Source organism: Cygnus olor, chromosome 12 (assembly GCF_009769625.2).
Source record: "Cygnus olor isolate bCygOlo1 chromosome 12, bCygOlo1.pri.v2, whole genome shotgun sequence".
Taxonomy (NCBI): Eukaryota; Metazoa; Chordata; class Aves; order Anseriformes; family Anatidae; genus Cygnus; species Cygnus olor.
The window spans coordinates 13,951,329-13,972,103 of NC_049180.1; the positions used below are offsets into that span (position 1 = coordinate 13,951,329).

A 20,775-nucleotide genomic window follows, 5' to 3' on the forward strand; every position below is an offset into this window, starting at 1 on the left:
TGTCATTGAGGTCTATGTGGTATGACATACTTGTGAGGTGATACAAGTTAAAAATATATCGGGTTACAAGTAGAATCTTTATTTAGTTTTAATGACAGAAACGTACTACATTATGAATTGAAACTATGTAGGTAATGAAACCATAAGATACAAACATTTCTAGAAAGATGCAAGGAAAAAGAAAGGATGCGAGAGAGTGGAATTTAACCTTAAAACACTATTGACCTCATTTTCAGTGGTAGTAAATGCTCCCAGCTGCCCTGAAGAGGTGAGGGATTTCTAGCACTTTTGTCAGTGGGAACACAAGGCACTTGTTACCTGCAGGTTACAGAGGGTTATGTGCTGCTTTCATGCTGGCATCACCGTATGTTCTGCCCTGAAGGTCATATGTTGGAGGCTGCATTGCCTCTGAGTGAAACACTGAAGTCCTCATGGTGAAGGCAGTGTTTTTTTATACCACGAAGTGTTACAGTTTTAACTGATGGTCCCAATGCTGAACTTTGCATTTGGAGAACAACTTTAAGCCGTCAGGCAGGCACAATGTTCCAGATTTGGTTTGTTTTATTCAAAGTGATTAATCTAATCCCCTGTTACTGTCCTTGTCATCTTGTGGTTCATGAGAACACTCTTTGCATTCAGCCAATTCAGCCAGGGTTTGTACTTCTCCATCCCTGCCATTCCCTGTTAAAAGGCAAGTGAAAGGCAAGTGAAACTCACTGGTAGTCTTTAATACTGGAAAAAGAAATGTAAAGCCCAATTTAAATGATACAAAGCAAGGAATTCTGTGTAAAAAAAAAAAAGAGAAACATTTTAATTCTTAATTTATTAGGCTTCCCACATAAACAAAAGGAGGAAGTGGTTGTTAACTAACACGGTGCATTTAAAGCTTTTTTGACAAGAGCTCAACAAATCCTTTATGTTAGTGTATGTACGCCACCTGCCTTTTACTCTGTGATTAATTGTATTGCTGTAATCTTACCAGGGCAAGCAACTGTAATCTTGCTGTCCCCTTCCCACAGGCTTGGGTCATCTGGTTGATTGCAGACTGATGACAAGAGTAGCTTATCAGTAGGTTCAGAGATAACCTCTTGTATCAAGGCTTTATGGGGGTTAGCTTGTTTGTCTTTGGTCTCCAAGTATCTTCCTGAATTAGAGGGCTCCATAAAGAAACATTCAACAAAGGGTCTTAGGCGCTCATTTTCTTGCGCTTTATGTGTCTTGGACATGTTCGAAAAAATTGTTGTTGGAACTTCTCCTACTGAATGCTCAAATGTGGTTTTATTGTTTTCCTCTAAGGCAGAATCGCTGTCATTTGTCATTTCAGAAATTATTTCAATATTTGGGTGACATTGCTGTAAAGGCAGAAAATGTAATTGAAAATATATCCTTCTAGATATAACAAATGAAAGATAGGTAACTATCTCCTGAATCCGTACAACAATTGTCATCCCTGATGTGCTTTTCTCCCAAAATGTATGGAAGATCTGCTTCACATCCACAGCTCTTCTCCTTTGCAGATTGATCCTGGGTTAACTGCATGGCAGACATTAGCCATGAGCTGACCATGAACTACTGACAGTTCAAAAAAGAAAAAAAGGGAATATTTCAGCAATTCAGCAATGTGTAGCCGCTAATACTTTTTTTGATCATTTTATCAAAATGAGTACAAGCATATTTAAAAAAAAGACAGCCATCATAATTGTGTAGACTAGATCAGAGTAGTCTGGCCCTTTGATTTACAACTTACTGGTTAGTTTCGATCCAACCTGAAAGCAAATTTATTTTTATGTCAGACAAAATAAAAACAAAGCCCCAGTTTCCCAAAACCACATGCTTCAAGAGCAAGCCACTGACAAGGGCAAGAGGATTCATGGGCTCAGATGTATTACTTTACCTTTGTCACAGCAGGAATTTAACCTTGGCTCTTCCACTGCTCAGGAAATGCCCTTAACTAGGAGGCTACAGGAATTCAGGGCTGGATTTCTGCTAAAGAACCAATGGTATTTCACATAAAGTGGAAGGTTTGGGCGGTGATGCAACACGACCAAGGCTGAGAGGTCGACATTTCACCACTGTGACTGACACTTATGTTCTCATCTTCCAGGATCTCTCACAATATACTGACTTACTACTGCTGTTTTTAAAATATTACTTACCAGACTCTACCCAGTGTCTAATCTAATGTCTAATCTGACTTCATTTAAGAACCAAACACTCTTAGGAATGTGAGAGTTGCTAACACACATTCCTTTATTAATCCTCTTTGTTCCCTGCCCTATTCCTTCTCTTATCTTCTGCGTGGAGGCTTTGTTGGCCAAGACATTTTGCAACATTTTTGTGAGGATGTGACCAGATGAGCAAATAAAACCCATGCCTTACACAAATGGACTGTAGGAAAACTTTACAAGTTCCTCCAAGCTGTTGCAAAAATGTGTACTGTATCAGCCTGTCTCCAGCAGGGCAAGAATGAGCCATCAGCAACATTAGAATCAAAGCTGTCCTTTTAATCTTTTTTTTTTTTCCTCTTTAGTTTCTGTTTATGGTCTTGTCTAGCAGCTTAGTCTGAGCATAGCATGATGCTATTGGGGGCATGAACCAGTGGGGCTGGAATGCATTGTATATCAGTAGTATTAAGTGAAGCAGAGGAGTTTTGGTCTCTGTATTTTCAGTTGAAAAGTCTGGTTTTATTCAGTAGTAGGCTATTGTACAATCTACTCAGCCCTTTGCAGCATATTAGTACTAGTAAAGTATATTTTATCAGTAATCTTCATTGAAAAGCTATATACCACTAAGAAGTTAATTTTATTTAACTGTTACATTATTTGACCTTAGTTTTTCATTCTCCTATTTTTACAATGCAAAAATATAAAAAAAAATCAAATTGAAAGAAGATTTACAAGTGAATATACAAGATGTGATGAAACATCCATTTTAGTTTATAAGTGCACAACTGATTGTGTCTTCCAAGACCGCATTTCGCAACTCAGATTGCCCTTATTTCGCAAAACGTTCATAAGGGAAGCTTCATCACTGGAATTAATAAGAATCTTACCTTTTGAACAAAGATTTCCTCTTCTGGGGGAAATTCATTTACATCTATATCTTCTAAATCAGGCAGTTCCTGAAGACAATCACAAAACCAGTGGGAAAACTTAGCTCTAATCAATAAAATATGTCATCCCTATCTCATTGGGGATCTTTTTCAACACTATGCTTTTCCAGATAAGAGGCCACAACTAGAAATACTGGACTGTCATCTTCTCCAGGATGACAGCTTTCTCCATTAAGCATATGTGGGAAAAGTACAATTCATCTGTCTCCAGAAATAGCAGATGGGAAGGCAATAACCTTAATGTCATTGGAATGGTCTTTTCTACTCTGCTGTGACTAGGAGGTTAAAAACAACAACAACAACAAATAAATAAAAAAAAAGGAAGGAAGGAAAATGGATAAACAAAAAGACACTACAAAGATTTTAAAAGGAGATGTGGTTTATGTCTCTTAGCTGTTTCTTACTCATTCAGTAGACTTCTCAACTGTAATCCATCTTTACGGGTAACAGCCAAAGTAAGATCTGCCATCTATTTGAAACAATTTATCAGTAAATTCTGATAATCTAAACACAACTAATAAAATAGTGTTTTACTGTGGAAGCCTTGTAATTAAGGAAGTGGAACAGTAAATTTGCTGAGAATTATTTTTCCTCAGGCAAGCCCAATAATTTCATGTCTACATTAAAAATATTATTTAAGACAAGTTACTGACATGAAAGCAAAACTAGGGGGCGGAAATACAAAATTACACGTAGAATGTAATACCTCTTTGCCAAATTTTTAATGCAGGCTAATACTGGTAAAAGCATCTCCTTAAGTAAAGTGTTTTTAGAGCTCACTGGTTTTGTGTAGCAAGTTGCTTGGCATAGCAGCATCGGGAACATCTAATCTGTATGTTTGGTGTGTGAAGACTATTACAGAATTAAAATCAACAAATAAAATGTGTTTCCTGATGTGGTTGTGGCTAGTGCAGCATGTCCTGAATTCAAATAGTTTTAGAAGAATATGATGAAAAGTGTACGAATTAAGATTTGCAGACTAACATTAATGAGTAGAATTTGATGTAAACAGGGATGCGAAATAGCTGTTAATCTTGTTGGTGAAAGTTATCCTGGTTTAGGTACATGGTGTGTAGCTCAACCACTGCCAAGGATTATGCACAAAGACCAGTTCTTGCACGTTTGGCTTGTTTCTGCTTGACAGAGGGATGTCATAACCACTGCATTACAAATCCTCCTCCACTATTCTCCCTTATATTACTACTGAGACCATCTACAGACTCCAGGATACGAACACTGACTACAGTGCTGCTTCCGAGCTTCTCACTCACAGCATCTTCTTGGTCATTCCCCACCATGTCAGTGCTAGCTGTCTCCGGAAAATCTGCAGTAGCGTAAGTATTGGAGGCTGTTGCCAGCAGCTCTTGCCATTACTAAACATCAGTTGGAGAACAGAGTAGCACAGAACACTGAAATGTGTATTAGTATGTGATTTGTTTAATTTTATCCTTAATTTTATCCTTAGAATATTCACAGAATATTCACAAGTGTTGAAAGAAACCCCATCTACATATGCTGAAGAGTTCTTTTTATACTATGTTACACAGTGGTGCCATACAGCACGAAGAAAAAAAAAATCCACTGAATCTTTGAGATCTTCACCTTGTGGGGACCTACAGTATTGCTATGTATTTAAAGCTTTTGTTTCAGCCCTGCAAGATCTTCTTTGAAAAATAATATTGTATGTACTTAGAGTTGCTGCCAGTTCTCTCCACTGTCCTTGTTAAACTGATTATTAAAAATAGCTGAACAGGAAGATGCAGCAATGCAATAAGCCCTCTACTAAAGCAGTGAGTTGGGTCCTTCAATAATAGGATGGATTTTTTTCCTGGGAAATTAAGGACATAGAAAAGATATAACTGACCTTTCTAAAGCATGCCAGAAAGAATTTAGTTAACAGTCTCTGTATAAGGGGTTAAACAGTATATTAAATGCTCTGGAAAATCATAAGCTCAAAAGTTTACTGTTGCTAATTGTGTCATAATCTGACACTGTCCGTTTAGCAGTAGGGTTGTAATTAGAACATACCAAATAGTATTCCTTTGCACTCATATTGTATTTTTCAGTGGTATTACGCATGCCTTCATGGTTAAATGTTTAAATCATCAGATAGAAATCTCAGAAAATAGATGAATATATTAAAAATGTTAATCACTTAATATATACATGGAAAATGCAAATTCAGCATTTCTTGAAAATATACCTGAAAGTTTTATCTTGAGAACTAATTATATTATCTAATATTGCTAGCAAGCACTTACAATAACTGGCTGGCTATTTCTTCATTATGGTTTTTCCACAATCATTTGCCTTTTCCAATGAATATTTCACTTGAGTTTTGCCTAACGGGACACATTTATTCACTGGATTATTTTTATTGTGATTTCTATTTTTCAAATAAAAGCCCCCATTAACTCTCTCCACAGAGAAATCACAGAGCTAAAAGGTCAGCTTCAGGTGATCTACGGCCAAAGGACAAACCAGAATTTGGTAGCAGTGGTAAATCCTTTCCACATGCTGGAAAGAATTAATACCCTACAACTTTATTGTTATTTCTCCTTTGATTCCTTCTACTTTTCCTAGTCATGGACCTTTATTATAAGTCTAGCCGTATGCTTTATTCAGCCAGGATGTTACAGGAATTAATTTGGGAGTAGACAATACCCAAATCTTAATTTCTTAAAATCTTAATCTAATACATACATCAAGACGAAGTTTCTCTGGTGTCTCTAGTTTGATCTGTTCAATTTCAGCATATTCACCCAGTTCAGGAACCATGGCCCTTCCAGTCTCTCTTGGTAAATCTGAAGAATAAAAAAATAGCTAGTTGCAGAAAACTAACTGCATAAAAGGCTTTGTATGTTGCAACACTGTAGAACCAGACTGCTGGGGATCTGACTACTGTTGCAGAATTCACTGCTGAATCCAGTGCTTTGTCTATCCATCATATTTGTCTCCCTTAAAATTTATAAATTAATATTTGTACTTTAAAATAATATATTCCATATATCTACAAAAGAAAAACATTCTTCCATGTGCGAAGGCACAGAACTGCTTCTTGAGTTACATCCAGCTTTTGCTGGCAGACAGAACACACAGTTTGTGGGAGCATGGGAAGCCTGTAAGCTCTACTGTGCTGTCACTAAACCTAGCATGTTTGAGAAGTGGAATTCCAACTTTACATATCAGAAGCTGCAAGCTGGGCACTCAGATTTTGTGTTTGTTGTATTAAAATAATATTCTACCCAGAATTACTTGCTTTTCAACTCACCGCTATGGAAATCTAATGGGACATTTTTAGCTATGAATCAGCGGTTTTGAATCACAGCAAAGGGGAGTTACACTGAGACAGAGTTTGGCTTATCGCCTGTACGTCCCCAGTTTGGTTTCATTCTTTGCTGTGTACGTTACCATCTAGCTCCTTGTTGAAGTTTAAGTGTGTGTAAGAACTTGACATATGTGAATCCTCTTGAATTCTTGGAGGAATACTTTCAGGTGGGAAGTCTGTGTTATCTCCCCTGTCTCGTACAAGTGTTATCACTTCATCATGAGCATCAAAACTTTCCTTTCTAAATTTCTCAGTCTTCTCTTGAGTTTCTTGCTCTTCTGATAGATTTGATGTCTCTGATGTATTATAATTTCCATCATTGCTATCTGAATTTGCAGATCCTCCTACAGAAGAAATGAATTCATTGAAACTGCTGAGTTAACCTGCCATCACTTATTCTAGATATCCAAACTGTACACGGTCTTAGTAGCTTAGCCCAAAATATGCATCAAAAGCTCCTACTTTGTTTGAGCAGCTATTCACGGTTCGGCAGTCCTCCTAGCACTGCAGCAATGTTTTCCCATCTCAACTCTCCAGCATCTACAGTTCCCCAGCAAAATCTCATCTAGAGAACACACTGTAGTAAATAATTGTCTGGTATCTATAGTTAACCTTGAGAGGACTCACATGTGACTACATTCAAATATATGCTTGAGTATTTTGACGGATCAACTGCCAAAGTTATCCTCTACTTTATGCAATCTACTAGGTTGCTGAAAAAGTTTTACTTGCTAGTCAACTGTTTGACTTCAGAGCCTGTGAAAGCCAAAATGCACCACACAAATACTCTTCTGCACTGTAGTACTTCTTTGTTATTGTCTTCTGTCTTGTTTATCCTGAAATATGCATACTGTTCTAGAAAAGGCTAGGCTGGGGATTACTATTGGTCATGACTTTATGCCATCTTGAATAATGTGACAGGAGAATTTCTGGCATAAAAAAGGGCAGTAAGTCAGGGCATGAATACGTGCTGGAACCACTACTGCCCTGACTAGCACCTGGTTGCTCTGGTGTAGAGAACAACAGCTTGAAAAGCTGAGACAGAAAGTGGTTTGCTATTGTTTTGTTTATTTTATCAGCAGTGAGAAAGGTGATGATTGCTTATAAGCTTGCTGGTTAATCTAAAATGTGGTAAGATTAACAAAGTAGTTAGTATGGGAAAAGAAGATTCATAAGTACATTTCAAAAATTGCTTGTTTCTGAATAGTTGGGAACTATTAATTTATTGTAAACATTCAAATAAAAGCAGACACAAACTCTTCCAAAATATTAACCACAAACCTTCTAGGGTGGCTGTTGCATCTTCGTTTCCACATTTTGCACCTGCATCTCTTTCTTCCATATACTTTTGTCTTTTCTTTTCCTCTGCTTTTTGCCTGATTGCTGCTAAAGCATCAATGCTATCTTGGATTTTTTTTCTCTCTCTGGTTTCCCATTTTTCCCTTTCTGCTTTCTCAGCTTCAAGCCCTCCAACAGCCCAGGCTTCTGCGCAGGCTCTAATGAAAACAAAAGAGCTCACTGCAATATAGTCGTAAAAGATTCTCTAACAGAAGAGAAATTTGAAATAGTTTGTAGCAGCATAAAGTATCATCAACAGAAACAAACAAAAAAACCCACAACAAACCATCAGATAGCAATACCAATCCCTTATGCAACAGGGCTGCACATCTATCTTATCTTGCATGTGGAACTGCAACAAAAGAAGCAAAGATATCCAAATGCCAGTGATTACAACACCAAAGATCCATCAGGACTGCTGATCGTGGCTCTGCTTTCCCTGACACCTGTTCAGTTTCTGTTGAAATCAGGATTTGCTTCTGTGGCCTACAGATTTTGCGTAAAACAATTCTGTTCAATAATTAGTTATCTTGTGGGAAAAAAAAAGAGCTTAGTTTCTTTTAGGTATGTAGATTTTGGTAGTATAATTCTATTGTAATGAAAGTCACCCACCCTCAATAAATTTTACCAGTCAGTCTTCCTTTCCTTGCATGACAGTATTGCTAAAAACTGGATGTAAGATCATTAGCATTTGAGCCTTACTGCTGTGTAAAGATGTCTCTGTTTCTTACCTATCCTTTGGGAAAACTGGTCTGTCATCCAGATATGTTAGCTGTTTTAGGCGAACGGTAAGTGTTTTTCTATAATTAGTGATTTTCTTGATCACTTGATTTCCCATTAAATTCAGCACACGCTAGAGAAACAAAGGAAACAAATTTCAAAGTTCAGATTCAAAAAAATAACAAAAATACACACAACTTGGATATGTACTTTCCCTATCATTTCAAAAGCAAGTGGTAAATAGAACATCTTGGTTATTACAGGTAATCTACTAAAAAACTAAACATGTTTAATAACATTTTAGACCAGGACCCATTATGCACTGGACTACCTGACAAAGCTTTTAAAAAGTATTCAACCATATACATGATACAAACCCTCAGCTGCATTCAGCTTACCAAATTAGGCATTGCCTCCAGAATAGTTATAATATTTGGATCACTTAAGTTGTTGTGGGAAAGATCAAGAACAGAAATACTTGGGCATTCTTGCAAATGCTGTATGTCTTCCACTGTTTCTAACTTGTTGTGAGCAATCTGCAGAGTGTTCAGGATTTTCAGACAAGCTGTCAGACAAGAACAGTGCAATGAAAGGAAAGGTAAGAGTCACTGCTTCACAGTGATTTTCTGGAGCAAGTAGAATACTGCACTTTCAACATAATTGTTTATATTGACTTCTGGGGAGCTTTTTTCTGTATTTGTTGTTCTGCTTATATGTACTTTTTGTCTATGCCTCCACAGATCCTTTCTTCACCTCAAGAAATAGTTGTTTGTTTTAAGGATGGTTGATTGTTTTCAATTCACCTTTTGAACTAGTCAGTTACACAAAAGCAAGAGCTTCTGTTTCAAATTACCCTTAATGTAAACAAATGATAATATAGAGCATTTTTTTCTTTAATTTTCTGCTGAAGATGGAATAAATCCTTTCAACAGACATAAAAGATCTGGTAATCATGTCTGCAACTGCCAAAGCACATCCTAACTGTAAAGTAAATGGTGAAAACTGGATCATCAGCCTCTCTGCAAAACAGCTCAGTACTGAGATGGTGTTATGAAGCGAGGAAATACTATATTGTTCTGGGTATCTGCATTTAAGTAGTTATTGTATGTTTACTCATCTATTTAAACTGCATAATACATAGGTTTGACTTCAATGGAAACCTTGTGGACTTTGGTATTGGATAGTGTGCAACATTTTAACATGATTTTAAAAAAAATCTTAAATCTACTGCCACTAACTGTCAAAGCTTAGCTCCTTATAATTTAAATATTAGCTCCTTATAAGTTAAAATATCTTGCACCAACAGTTCTTACAGAGATTCTCAATGGTCTTGACATAGTTGTTACTGATGTTGAGGGAATCCAGCTTTTCTAAGGATTCGAGATTTTCAATTCTGTTAATTAAATTGAGTTGCAAATAGAGGCAGCGCAACTCTGTCAGAGCCTCCAAATTCTCTATTTTTCTTAAGCCATTGCATTCCAGCCATAAACACCTCAATCCAGTATACTCTTCAAGGTTCTCCAGTCGGTCAAATCCTGCAGAGAAAGATATTTCAAAATGAAATTGTATTGGCTAAAAATAAGTCTTTGGAAAAATACATTTATTTAATGTATTTAAACCATTGCTGCTGAAACAGCCTCTGAGCTGTTACATTCAAATTGATGGCAATATATCTGCTGATTCAATTGGTCCATAAAGGGAGAAAATGTACCTATAAGGTACCTAGTTTGGTCTGTACCATGCGCAACCCTCTAGATTCTCAATAAATAATGAGAAAATAGCAAACACAAGGCCAAATGTAGAAGGTAGGTCTAGCATGCTGTATTTATTTAAAACATTTCTTATGCTATCATGAATAATCAGGATTTGGACTTGATGATCCTTATGGGTCCCTTCCCACTCGGGATATTCTATGATCTAGCAGTATAAAGCAAAAAACCTGCTCAAAGATCAGAACTGGATGATCCATGTTCATTCTCGCAATTGCTCTTTCTTTCAGTAGTATTTGAGAACATGCAGTGTGTTTACTGTTTGTTTTCATGTCTCAAAAGCTAATTAAAAACTTCTTTATACAAGCACCTTTAAAAAGAAAAAAATGCATATATTTTCTTCTGAATGCAACCTAGACTGGCATGTTAACATATCATTTTTTCAGAGGTAACTGTTTTGAAAAAATAGTCTTTCTTGATTCCTATTAATCCTTTGAATGAGTCCCCAAAATGAATTAGGTCTATAATCAGTTCACTTATCTACCTTCATATTGACTTATTTTGTTTCTAAATTACAATTTTTTGTCAAATTAAATTATGTTTCTAATTTAAAAGAATGTTTTATACTTTACCTCAGTTAGCCATAAACTAGATTCCCTGCTAGAATACTATTTAAGAATGATAAATCTATACACTCTTTCCACACCTTACCTTTATAATGCAAGTAAAGTATATCATTTAAGGATGGGGTCAAGTACAATTTCTGCTGCTTACAAATGTCTTGCAGAATCTTTTTTGTCATTCTAAAATAAAAATAGGAAGCAGAAACAAACAAAATGTATTTCAGTGCACATTCTGAAATCTTTGTTTTTTAAACACATTTTAATGCAACATAATTAATAGCTCTTTTACGCAAGAGAAATAGCTACAGCTTTCAAGACTATACTCAGAGCAAAAAAGCTGTTGATTTTTTTTTAGTGTCTTTCCATTTCTGCCTGTCTGAAGTGTGTTACCAGGTTCTTTCTAATATAAAAAAAGGAAAGTAGGTCGGGAATCTTCCTGAAAAAAGTAGTATGATTTTGTTAGATTCCAGTTCCTTCCTCTCCGTTTCCTTCCTCTCCTATTCTTTTCTCCACTCTTTGCTGTTATATGACCCCAAATTATTTTCCATTTCTCAATCTCATATTAATGAATTTAACCTTGCATTTGCGGCCATAAGTATTTGTCGGACTAAATCTTGCAACAGTAAGATTTTCTTGGCAAGAAGATATTTTCAAAATGGAAAAAAAAAGCATTGAAGGCATACCTTTCATAATTATTTTTTATTTAATTCTTTATTTTTTAAATATAGTTACTTACCACACTGAAAACCTCAATACCGCTAAGGAACCAAAACTCTAATACAGTCATCTAACTAGTCAATTGAGTTCCTGGGGCAATATAAAATATGATTGTCAGCCAGTTACTGCTCCATAAATCTTGGAAGAAATGAAGGATTTATAAACTTTAAGCCAAATCTCTAAATATGTACTCTTTTCTTGCATTGTGTGCCCAGGTACATTATTGAATGCTATATGGCTGCAGTGTATTACACTGACTTTCATTGTGCTATTTACAGTAGCACTTAATCAAATTATCATCATCCTCAGGCAATTATAGGATCATAAAATGTATTCCTTAAGAACACTAATTATCTTTCTTATGCAATTGTTGCTCTCTGACATCATTCTTCATAAGAATTTCATTTTGAAGTGTGCCAACCTGATTAGCCTGTAATGATGAAGTTTTCTATGTCTGCAGAGTCCGATCTACTTCCTGATAACTCAGAGAGAGTCTTTAACTTGGCCTTAAAGGACTATAACTGTCTCCTATAGAACAGGCATGTTAGAGCCAGCAGCAACATAAACTTTCTTGGGGAAGTTTCCCTAACATATAAGCAGGTACAGGAATGGACAGTTACTTTTCATTGCTCCTTATGTATCATTGCATATCTAGACCATGTCACCAGACTTTCAGCATTGTCATGAAATAGTACGAAACATGGTTTTTGATTTTATTGCAAGCAAATGTGCTTACTTGGAGAAAACAAGAGAATAATCCCATTTCACATTAATGAACAGCCATCACAGCCCATACTGGTTTAGTCTGCGTCAAAATTAGAGTGAGAGCTTACAAAGGAGTTGTACCTTACTGTTATCTGTCTGAGGTACCTCTGAATTCCCTCTGCTAAAAATTATCTTGACAAATGTAATATTTACATTGAGATGAACTTATACAATGTATTGTCTGAATTCATACTGAGAAATGATCAAATCCGACAAAAGACCCCCACAAGAGTTTGAACAATTTTGTTCAGATCCATTAAATAGACTACATCATGTATTTAAAAGGCAGTTTGCTACTGTGGCCATAAAAGAACAGTGTAAATACTAGAAATACCAACAATTCCTGATTTATTGATTAGTCTCAAGTTCATCTTCAAAATCATTCTCCTGAGGTAAGATTAATATGTAGAATCGTGAAACTCTATTGACTTCAGTGATGCCAAGATTTAAATAGAAAACATCACTAACTGATATATTACCTTACACAGCCCCCCTTTTCTTCTGTCCTTTGACTGAATGAGCTGGTTACTGACTTGTGATCACCATCTGATTTTTGTTCATTCTGTTGATCTGTTCTGGACATACAGTTGAAGGCTTTCTCTTGAGTTTTAACATCTTTATTGTAAGAAAAAAACAAATTGCAGTTCAACAATATAAGTTGGGGAAAAAGCGTCATGTTTCCAATTAATTCAGAGAAATATCAAAGAACATTTGAATATGAATTTCAAGAAAAGATATATTCCAACCAAGGCATTTGCTGATCTTTTTAATGAAAGGAAGCTTAACTTTCTTTAGAAGGAAAGTAATAAAATAGCTAGTAGCAAAATAAACTGTTGAAGTATTGCATTTGTTTAGATCCGGAAGTCAGGTAGCACCCACTAGTTTTAAGAAGGATTATTGCAATGTACAATGATAATAAAGTACTGGCACCGGTGCTCTTATGGTCTTAGACATCTACAGTACATTACATTTAATTAAAAATAATTTGAGTTTAAGAAGACTGCTAGATTTGCATGTAAGATTTGCATGAGACCGTGATAATGGGCGTAACTGAGTTGTGGCAAACACTGTTTTTTTGTCTAGCTATCAGAAAATTACCTTTTTGCACTCTTTCAAGGGTGTCTCCAGTGCTATACTCATTCAAATTGTCTTTAGACTGTGTTTGAGTAATTGCATTTTCAATAGTCTTCTCTTCAGATTCTTGCTCTGCACCTTCTAGTTGTGCTTGTAGTCCTGACACTTAAAAAGAGACAGCAAAAACAAAACGATTGTACCAGATCATTTACATATGGCTGTAATTAAAACTTCTAGAGGTCAGGCTAGATGTATGACTGCAATACAAAAGGTATACCCCGAGAAAAAGAAAAATAAAGAAACTGAAAAAAAAGAAAAAAGCACAAGAATATAGGTAACGGAGGTAAGTCTCAGTTCCAGCAAGATTTTCAGTGACTTTAGTGGGAGAAAGAATAAACTCACCTTGTATCCAGATGAGTGACAACAGACTTGATACCATTTAGGTTGACTCAGTTCTCTAAACGTTCCCTAAATTCACCCTAGCAAGCCAAGTGGAAGAGCTTACCTGTGTTGACAGAATTTCCTTCATTTTCTGTGTGGGTCGCATCGTTCCCTGTGCTGTTCGGAGGCTCTCCCGCCACCCCTTGGGCAACGACCTCCGCTCTAAGGCCTGCGTCCGAGTCTCCATTTTGCGCTTGCATTTTATGAGATGTGATTTAGACAAAATCAACTCAAGTCGGTGTTTGACTTAAAATCCAACTGCCAGACAAGCTTTCTAAAGGCTTTAGCAGGAGAACCTGTTACAGATAAAAGACAGTACAAGATTATCCAGCCTGCCCAGCAAAAACCTCTCACTGTGGAGGCCCCGAAAGGCACATGCCTCAGAGCAGTGAAGAACACAGTGAAGACCCCAAAACACAGTGAAGACCCCAAAAGCAGAGCAAGTCGCTTTTTTCCTCTCAGGGCTGGCAAGCCGAGGGGGCAGGGATGCTGCTCCTCCACCACACTGCCTTGCGCTGCCTGCCAGAGAGCTGTCACCTGGCGAGGACTGCGGGTCCTGTTACACTTCACCCCCAATGTCCCTGAGGTTAGAGAAGACCTCAAATTAAACCCCCACTTCCCTTTACCTGACCCCAAAACCCGACTTGGGGTTCCGGGCCGGGGATTCGAACCTGTGACCCTGGGGGTCCGCTGAGGAACGGGCGGCAGTGCGCTCCCCGCCCCAACCGCCGCTGTCGCCATGGCGACGCCGCGCAGGCCCACAATGCCCCGCGGCCTGGCTCCGGTAATGGTGGCGGCGTGGGCTGAGGGAGAGGCCGGGCTAGAGGCGGCCCCGGCGGGAGGCCGCCCCGGTGGGAGGTGGCCCCGGCGGGCAGGCCGCTGTCTGGGGGTTGATTTCCCTCTGGTGCAGCCCTTTAGGGTCGGGGGGGAGCGTGGGGGCCCGGGGTGCTGCGGGGGGGAGCGCGGTGCGTGTGGGGATACAGCGGTGGCAGTCTGGGGGTGCGTGTTTTAAAGTGTATTTAACCGCTAAAAGCGCTGTGAGGTGCGTGAAAGGCCGGGGAAAGACTCCTGAGGCGTTTGGGAGGCTGGAGGAGGAGGGAAGGGCCCTCAGCCTCGCTGGCTGTACTGGAGGAAGCTTGTTGCCGTGTGTTGAGCTCTTCCCCGCTGCTTATCCCCACTTTCGTAGGTGATTTTAGTCGTCCAAAGGCAGTTTTTGCACGTTGAGCTTCCCTTATCTGCCTGGGCTTGGATTGTGTCATTCACAGGATCGTAGATCCATGTCTTTACAGCCCAACGGATAAGTAAGCCCTTGAGCATAGGCTAAACAGCTCCTGTTAATGTCCTTCATGGAAACTTTGTTATATTCTCATACCTACAGGATTTTGTGTTATTTTGTTTTTAATTACGAAGATTTTTGTTTGCTTTTCTGGAATGTACTGCAGATTGATTCCTAAAGATGCACTGCTTCTATTATTTCTAGTGTTGCATCACTTTTGGTGGGAATATGTTGAAAGACATTTTTCAGTTGCCACTCCCTGATGTAGCACATAACTGAAACTGCCAAATCTCAAAGGTTTGAACAGTTTATGTGGCTGAAGAGATTATAATTGCCTGCTTTTTCTTGTTTTCCTTAGGCTTTTGATCGCCATGGCTGCAGTGGATTGTTTCTACCTCCTGTACAGAGAGATCAGTCGTTCTTGCAGCTCTTATGTAGAGGCCCTGGCTTTAATTGGAGCTTGGTACACAGTCAGGAAGTGCATGACTCTTGCCTTCAACACCTACAGCATCCTCAGGCTTCACGTTGTTCCAAAGCTGGTTGGTGAGATTGATCTTGTCAAGCGGTATGGAAGATGGGCAGTGGTCACTGGTAAGAGACTGAAGCAGCATATTTGCTTATGCTTATATAATGTGTTGTATCAGTCCTGTAAAAACTTGCTGGCGTACATCGCTGGGTGAGCCTTATGGCACAAGCTGGGGCCTGTATTGACTTGGGTTGGTGAATACAAGTTAATTTGCTTGAGCAGTGATACTGTAGTCAGTCAGGGACAGTAATACAGTGCCTTAGTAAATTCAGGTCCTCGGTGTGTTGACTGACTGCTGAAAAAGAATCCCAGAACAACTTTTCCCAGAAATTGTAAGCTCTACCCCAAGCATGTGTAAGGGAGCATGAGACTCCATAAGCAACCTCAGAGAGAGATGCAGCCAACGTATTATTTTTGCTATGGGATTTTCACGTGCTCAAGTTCTTCAGTAAGGTTTAAGTCATGCACCTCTGACATCCTCTCATAAAGGTTCTACTTGAAGCGCTCTGCTGTTGTCATAGAAATAAGAAACTTGTATGAGGTGCCATTGCAGAAGGTTGCTGCTGACATTGTTATCTTTAGTGTTATTCAGCATATTCAGTGCCACATCATCTTCAGAGAAGGGAATAAAGCTGCAATTAAAAGAACTGTCGAAGCAGAAGACTGCAGCTGTTCTGATTTTCACACTGCTGTTCTATTTTCTGTTAATAACAGGTAGCACCGATGGTATCGGGAAGGCGTATGCTGAAGAACTGGCAAAGCGTGGTGTCAACATCATCTTAATCAGCCGAAACAAGGAGAAGCTGCAGGCTGTATCTAGAAGCATATCTGAAACATACAAAGTGGAAACAGATTTCATAGTAGCTGACTTCAGTAAGGGGCGTGAGGCTTACCAAGCCATTAAGGAGGGCCTGAAAGACAGAGAAATTGGGATCTTGGTGAATAACGTAGGACTCTTCTATACCTACCCGGACTATTTCACTAACCTGTCTGAGGACATGCTGTGGGACATGATCAACATAAATATTGCTTCTGCTAACATGATGGTGCACATTGTGCTGCCAGGCATGGTGGAAAAGAAGAGAGGTGCAATTGTGAACGTCTCGTCTGCATCCTGCTGTCAGCCCACACCAATGTTAACAATCTATGGAGCTTCAAAAGTAAGTTAGGATGTGATATTTGATGATATGCACTGAAAAGTAAAAGCATTATAGGTGGTTTTTTAACGTGTTCAGCAAAGATATCAAAACACTTGAAAGTCTTCTAGGGATTTGTTCATGTTTCACATATTATGCTGCACTTTTTTTCCTCCCCATTAATGGGCTTTGAGACAAGGTCTGCTATGTGGATTATGTGTGAACTGCAGCATAAGGGTACTTCCAGGAGAAGTGTCATCTTCCTCAGAGGAATGATGTTCAAACCAATAGTGGCAATTCTATGACCCGTTGAAAGGCTGAGGAATTTCTTCTCTCTTCTGTAGCTGAAAAGTGTGCAGGGATATCTCAAGGTACTTGCAGGCTGGTTATTTGATAGCAAGAGGTATTACAGTCGCGCACAAGCTGTCACTGCAACAAGAGCTGTGGCAAAAAACAAACAAACAAACAAAAAAACCCAACACGCTGCTTCAGCAAACACCAAGGGGCTAAGTGGAGCAGAAGGCTTCTTATACCTCTGTCCTGTACCATACTTAGAAGCAAAAAGAACTTCCCCATAATTTTTCTTCCTCAGGAGATCCTGACATTGCTGAATAGGATGGGATAACTAGATGATGCTGAAGTTACCCCTGAAGTGTGCACGGATGCAGACTCGTGCTGGATAACTTGCTGCTTAATCCCCCTGAGAAGCAACTGAGAAAGTAGAAAAGATCTCTTCCAGATCCAGTTGTCTAAACCCAAAGTGATGGTTGCTTCTGGCTGTTGGTTGTTGTCCTCTGCTGGAGCCTAACCTCCACACAGCCTTGTTCCAGGATAGCTCTTGCAAGTAGTTCCTTCTGCCTGGAGCAAAACTAGCTATATTACCCCAAAGTATAACTCCGTGTGGATTGTCTTCAGTGTGGAAACTGGCTCAAGATTCCTGTTGCAGAGCACCTGTCTCTTGGTTATGCTAAGTGTATGTAGAACTGCACTCTGAACTATATCAATGAAATGGCCTGAATGAAAAAGAACAGAATGAAACCAAAGGTCTACTAAAACTTCTTGCTTTAACCAACATCGTTAATCCAGATCCTAGATCAGCAATCTGCTTTAAAGCATGGTCTCTGGTTTGGCACGAAAGTGGGAACAAGGTGCTCTGGCATCTTAAGCTTCCTTGTGCACTAACAGTGTGGGGTGTTCAGAGTGGTTGGTTTGCATGTTTTTTTTTTTTTTTTTTTTTCCTGAAAGCAGGTGTAAGAACGTCAGTAGAAGATGCTCATCCAACAGTTGGTTGGAAACCATGCTTTTGAAAGGCCGTTGAGGATTAAAAAAAAAAAAAATCATTCACAAGCAGAGTCTAAGATGTTCTTTCAGATTTAACTGGTCAGGCAGCACAACCGCAGCTTCAGTATGGCATCGGGGGTGCTCCCCTGATAAGATTAAGCCATGATCATTTTTCATTCTGATTCCTGTACCCTTAGTTTTCAGGCTTGTGCTTTCTCCTGTGATTTGGTAAAAGTAAAATGAGATAAAGGAGAGGATGCAGATGCACACGAACAAATGCATGCTTAATTTTGTGCAAGGGAGTCCCAGCAAGTAATTTACCGGGGGAAGATTGGTTGAGTGTGTAGTTCACCTGTAAATGTTTTAAAGAATGGGACTTTTTTTTTTTTTGTCCTTTTGACAGTAATTAACTTAAGAATGTCTTCTTCAATGCCCTCAGACTGAACAATATAAAAGTTATATAAAAGTTTCTGTATTGGTTTTAGGCAGAAATTCATGGGTGGTTTGTTAATTTCACATCAGAAAGCTAAGCTGTCACTTTCTCCTGCAAGGCACTGTATTGTTTTAGGTCCCAGCAAACAAACAGCAGCAAATAGAAATGTTGGTCAAGCTTTAGAAATGTATATTTTATGGTCTCATCTTTTAAAGCTAATGTTTCAAGTATGCTACAACTTTTCTGTGGTTTTACTAAAACCCTGCAGTGAGACTTGATTGTAAAAACAAACAAAATTGAATGTCTTCTGCTTTTGTCTTCCTAGACCTACTTGGACTATTTCAGTAGAGCACTATATTACGAATATGCCTCAAAAGGAATTTTTGTTCAGAGTTTAACCCCATTTGTCATCGCTACAAAAATGGTATCGTGCAGTAGTGTTACATCAAAGAGATCTTTCTTTTTTCCTTCTGCTGAAGAATATGCAAGTCATGCTATTTCTACCCTTGGGTTATCCAAAAGGACTCCTGGTTACTGGAAGCATTCAATAAAGGTAAGAAAATTCATCCAACTATTTAGTGCTTGTCAGTAGGAAAAAAAGTAAGCTGTTTACTTCCTCAAGAGTCCAAACAAAAAACATGGCAGTATTCTGAAAGAGTACAGCATATACCGTAAGACCTAAAGGCATTGTGCCATGTTATCTCACTAATTCTGCTTTAAAAAAAATAAAATGCTCAGCCATGCTTGTTTTTAGAATGAGACAGTGAATCCAATTCCTAGTTGAAATATGCAACAGAAATGGGCAAGAGACAACATTTTATTCAAAAGCAGGGTACCTCATCGCACTTGCTGCTTGGGTGTCATGTGTCAAACCTATTGGCTCTATAGCATCAAGTAGAGAAGAAGGAACTGAAGAAATGTGGATTACTCCAAAGTGAAGACCAGAAACAGGAGGGATTCTGGCGAGATGTGGGAATTAAAGGAAGTAGACAGCATTGCTGTTGAACAAACAAACCACTTCAATATTTATTTGAAGAACTTAACTATCGTGCTGTATTCACTCCTTCCAAAAGGGCTGAATAAACTTCGGGGGGGGGGCAGAATTTAAGGTTTAGTTGCTCATGTTTGAACAGGTACTGCTGTTCTTTGAGAAACACAACATTAAGAATTTGAGAAACTGTTTAATAGAATACCTTAACCAGCTCCTTCCTTTTTTTTTTTCTTGTTTCCCTGTGTCTCTTCACAGTTTGCAGTGGGTGAGCGTCTACCGGAATGGATCTGGGCGTGGTTTGCACAGTACTTCTTAAGAATTATACGCAAGGAAGCTTTAACGTGCAAACTGAAATAGGAATATCTAGATGTCCAGCATAGATGAGTACTATATTCTGATCAGAGTGCTGCAAAAATCTTAAGTGAACCATGGATTTACTGTAATTTATCAATACCTTGCTAAACAAATCGTGTGTAACCTAGCCATCAGAAGTCTGGATCCTTCCTGCACCTTGGTGTTAAATAGCTCCTCCTCTGCATTCCTCCAGGACAAAGGGCTGATCTTGTGGTGGTTAATCTCAGATCACTTTGTCTTTAAGGTAATTGTACAGGAGTGGGTACAACTGTCATTCTGACAGTAAATAACTGCTTTTTGCATAGTGCTACATAACATCAACTTGTAATGGTGATAGGATTTGAGAATTCTCCAGCTGTGGAGAAATGGGCCCAAAACAAATGATGCTGTCTAAAAAGACAATTCTAGTCAACTGAATTAAGTCTCATTAATTCACAGTTTTGTGGAACTTTTTGGGTCTTTTAATTGGAAGATATTTGTGTGTTTTAAGTGTAAATGTTGTTGGTTTTGAATTATGTTATTTGAGGTACTTCTCAAAATTGAAATGTATGGAAAGGTCATAATGAGTTGTTTAAATGACTGAGAAGGTCATACAGAGCTGTAAATGAATTGGAAAATAAGCTCAGTTTTCTTTCTTATTCTAAGCGTGAATGATCTGGATCATGCATCAACTGTTCCTTCAGCAAGCTGAAGTGTGGCTGGAGAATAAAGAACGTAAAACCATATTAGCTAAAGAAAAATAATGAAGAAATAAATGCTTTGATTTAAAAATAGTGGTTGGCTTCCTATGATAATAAAAAACACGTTTTGATGCTGTATGACTTCTTATTTATATTGAAAAAAGGTGTATATATATATTTACTACAAGTCATCTGGTGTTATACTGCTTGTATTTCTTGCAGACTAAATCTTGAGAGCTGTCCTATCTAAAAGAAGGGTATGATTTAATAC

General features: G+C 38.4%; 2 protein-coding genes across 11 annotated transcripts; one reads left to right on the top strand and one right to left on the bottom strand.

The window, feature by feature from the left end:
- Positions 1-60: 60 nt before the first annotated feature.
- Positions 61-14,586, bottom strand: DNAAF1 (dynein axonemal assembly factor 1). Of its 3 annotated transcripts, none has more exons than XM_040570747.1 (14): positions 14,499-14,586; positions 13,892-14,123; positions 13,411-13,551; positions 12,792-12,927; positions 10,919-11,010; positions 9,812-10,033; positions 8,897-9,063; positions 8,510-8,631; positions 7,722-7,936; positions 6,524-6,784; positions 5,816-5,916; positions 3,053-3,121; positions 980-1,352; positions 61-681 (listed from the first exon to the last, which is right to left on the bottom strand). In XM_040570747.1, the coding sequence occupies exons 2-14, from the start codon at positions 14,025-14,027 to the stop codon at positions 575-577; spliced, it is 2,142 nt and encodes a 713-aa protein (XP_040426681.1). In that variant the 5' UTR covers positions 14,028-14,123; positions 14,499-14,586; the 3' UTR covers positions 61-574. The 3 variants fall into 3 exon arrangements, with proteins under 3 accessions (XP_040426681.1, XP_040426680.1, XP_040426682.1); XM_040570746.1 differs by having other exon boundaries at positions 14,454-14,581; XM_040570748.1 differs by lacking the exon at positions 14,499-14,586 and adding an exon at positions 14,207-14,442.
- HSDL1 (hydroxysteroid dehydrogenase like 1) lies at positions 4,185-20,640 on the top strand. Of its 8 annotated transcripts, none has more exons than XM_040570751.1 (5): positions 4,185-4,446; positions 15,462-15,694; positions 16,344-16,789; positions 18,805-19,032; positions 19,726-20,640. In XM_040570751.1, exons 1-5 carry the CDS (start codon positions 4,409-4,411, stop codon positions 19,825-19,827), a joined length of 1,047 nt encoding a protein of 348 aa, XP_040426685.1. In that variant the 5' UTR covers positions 4,185-4,408; the 3' UTR covers positions 19,828-20,640. The 8 variants fall into 8 exon arrangements, with proteins under 8 accessions (XP_040426685.1, XP_040426686.1, XP_040426688.1 ...); XM_040570752.1 differs by lacking the exon at positions 4,185-4,446 and adding an exon at positions 14,590-14,611; XM_040570754.1 differs by lacking the exon at positions 4,185-4,446 and adding an exon at positions 14,617-14,731.
- Positions 20,641-20,775: the final 135 nt, after the last annotated feature.

Excerpts from the sequence above, each read along its gene's own strand:
- HSDL1 (XM_040570751.1), top strand. The coding sequence starts at position 4,409 with ATGTCAGTGCTAGCTGTCTCCGGAAAATCTGCAGTAGC. Across the intron at positions 15,695-16,343 it reads AAGATGGGCAGTGGTCACTG|GTAGCACCGATGGTATCGGG; the intron begins GTAAGAGACTGA and ends TGTTAATAACAG. Across the intron at positions 16,790-18,804 it reads CAATCTATGGAGCTTCAAAA|ACCTACTTGGACTATTTCAG; the intron begins GTAAGTTAGGAT and ends TTGTCTTCCTAG.
- DNAAF1 (XM_040570747.1), bottom strand. The coding sequence starts at position 14,027 with ATGCAAGCGCAAAATGGAGACTCGGACGCAGGCCTTAGAGCGGAGGTC. Across the intron at positions 13,552-13,891 it reads AGGAAATTCTGTCAACACAG|TGTCAGGACTACAAGCACAA; the intron begins GTAAGCTCTTCC and ends TCTCTTTTTAAG. Across the intron at positions 1,353-3,052 it reads AGGAAATCTTTGTTCAAAAG|CAATGTCACCCAAATATTGA; the intron begins GTAAGATTCTTA and ends CTGCCTTTACAG.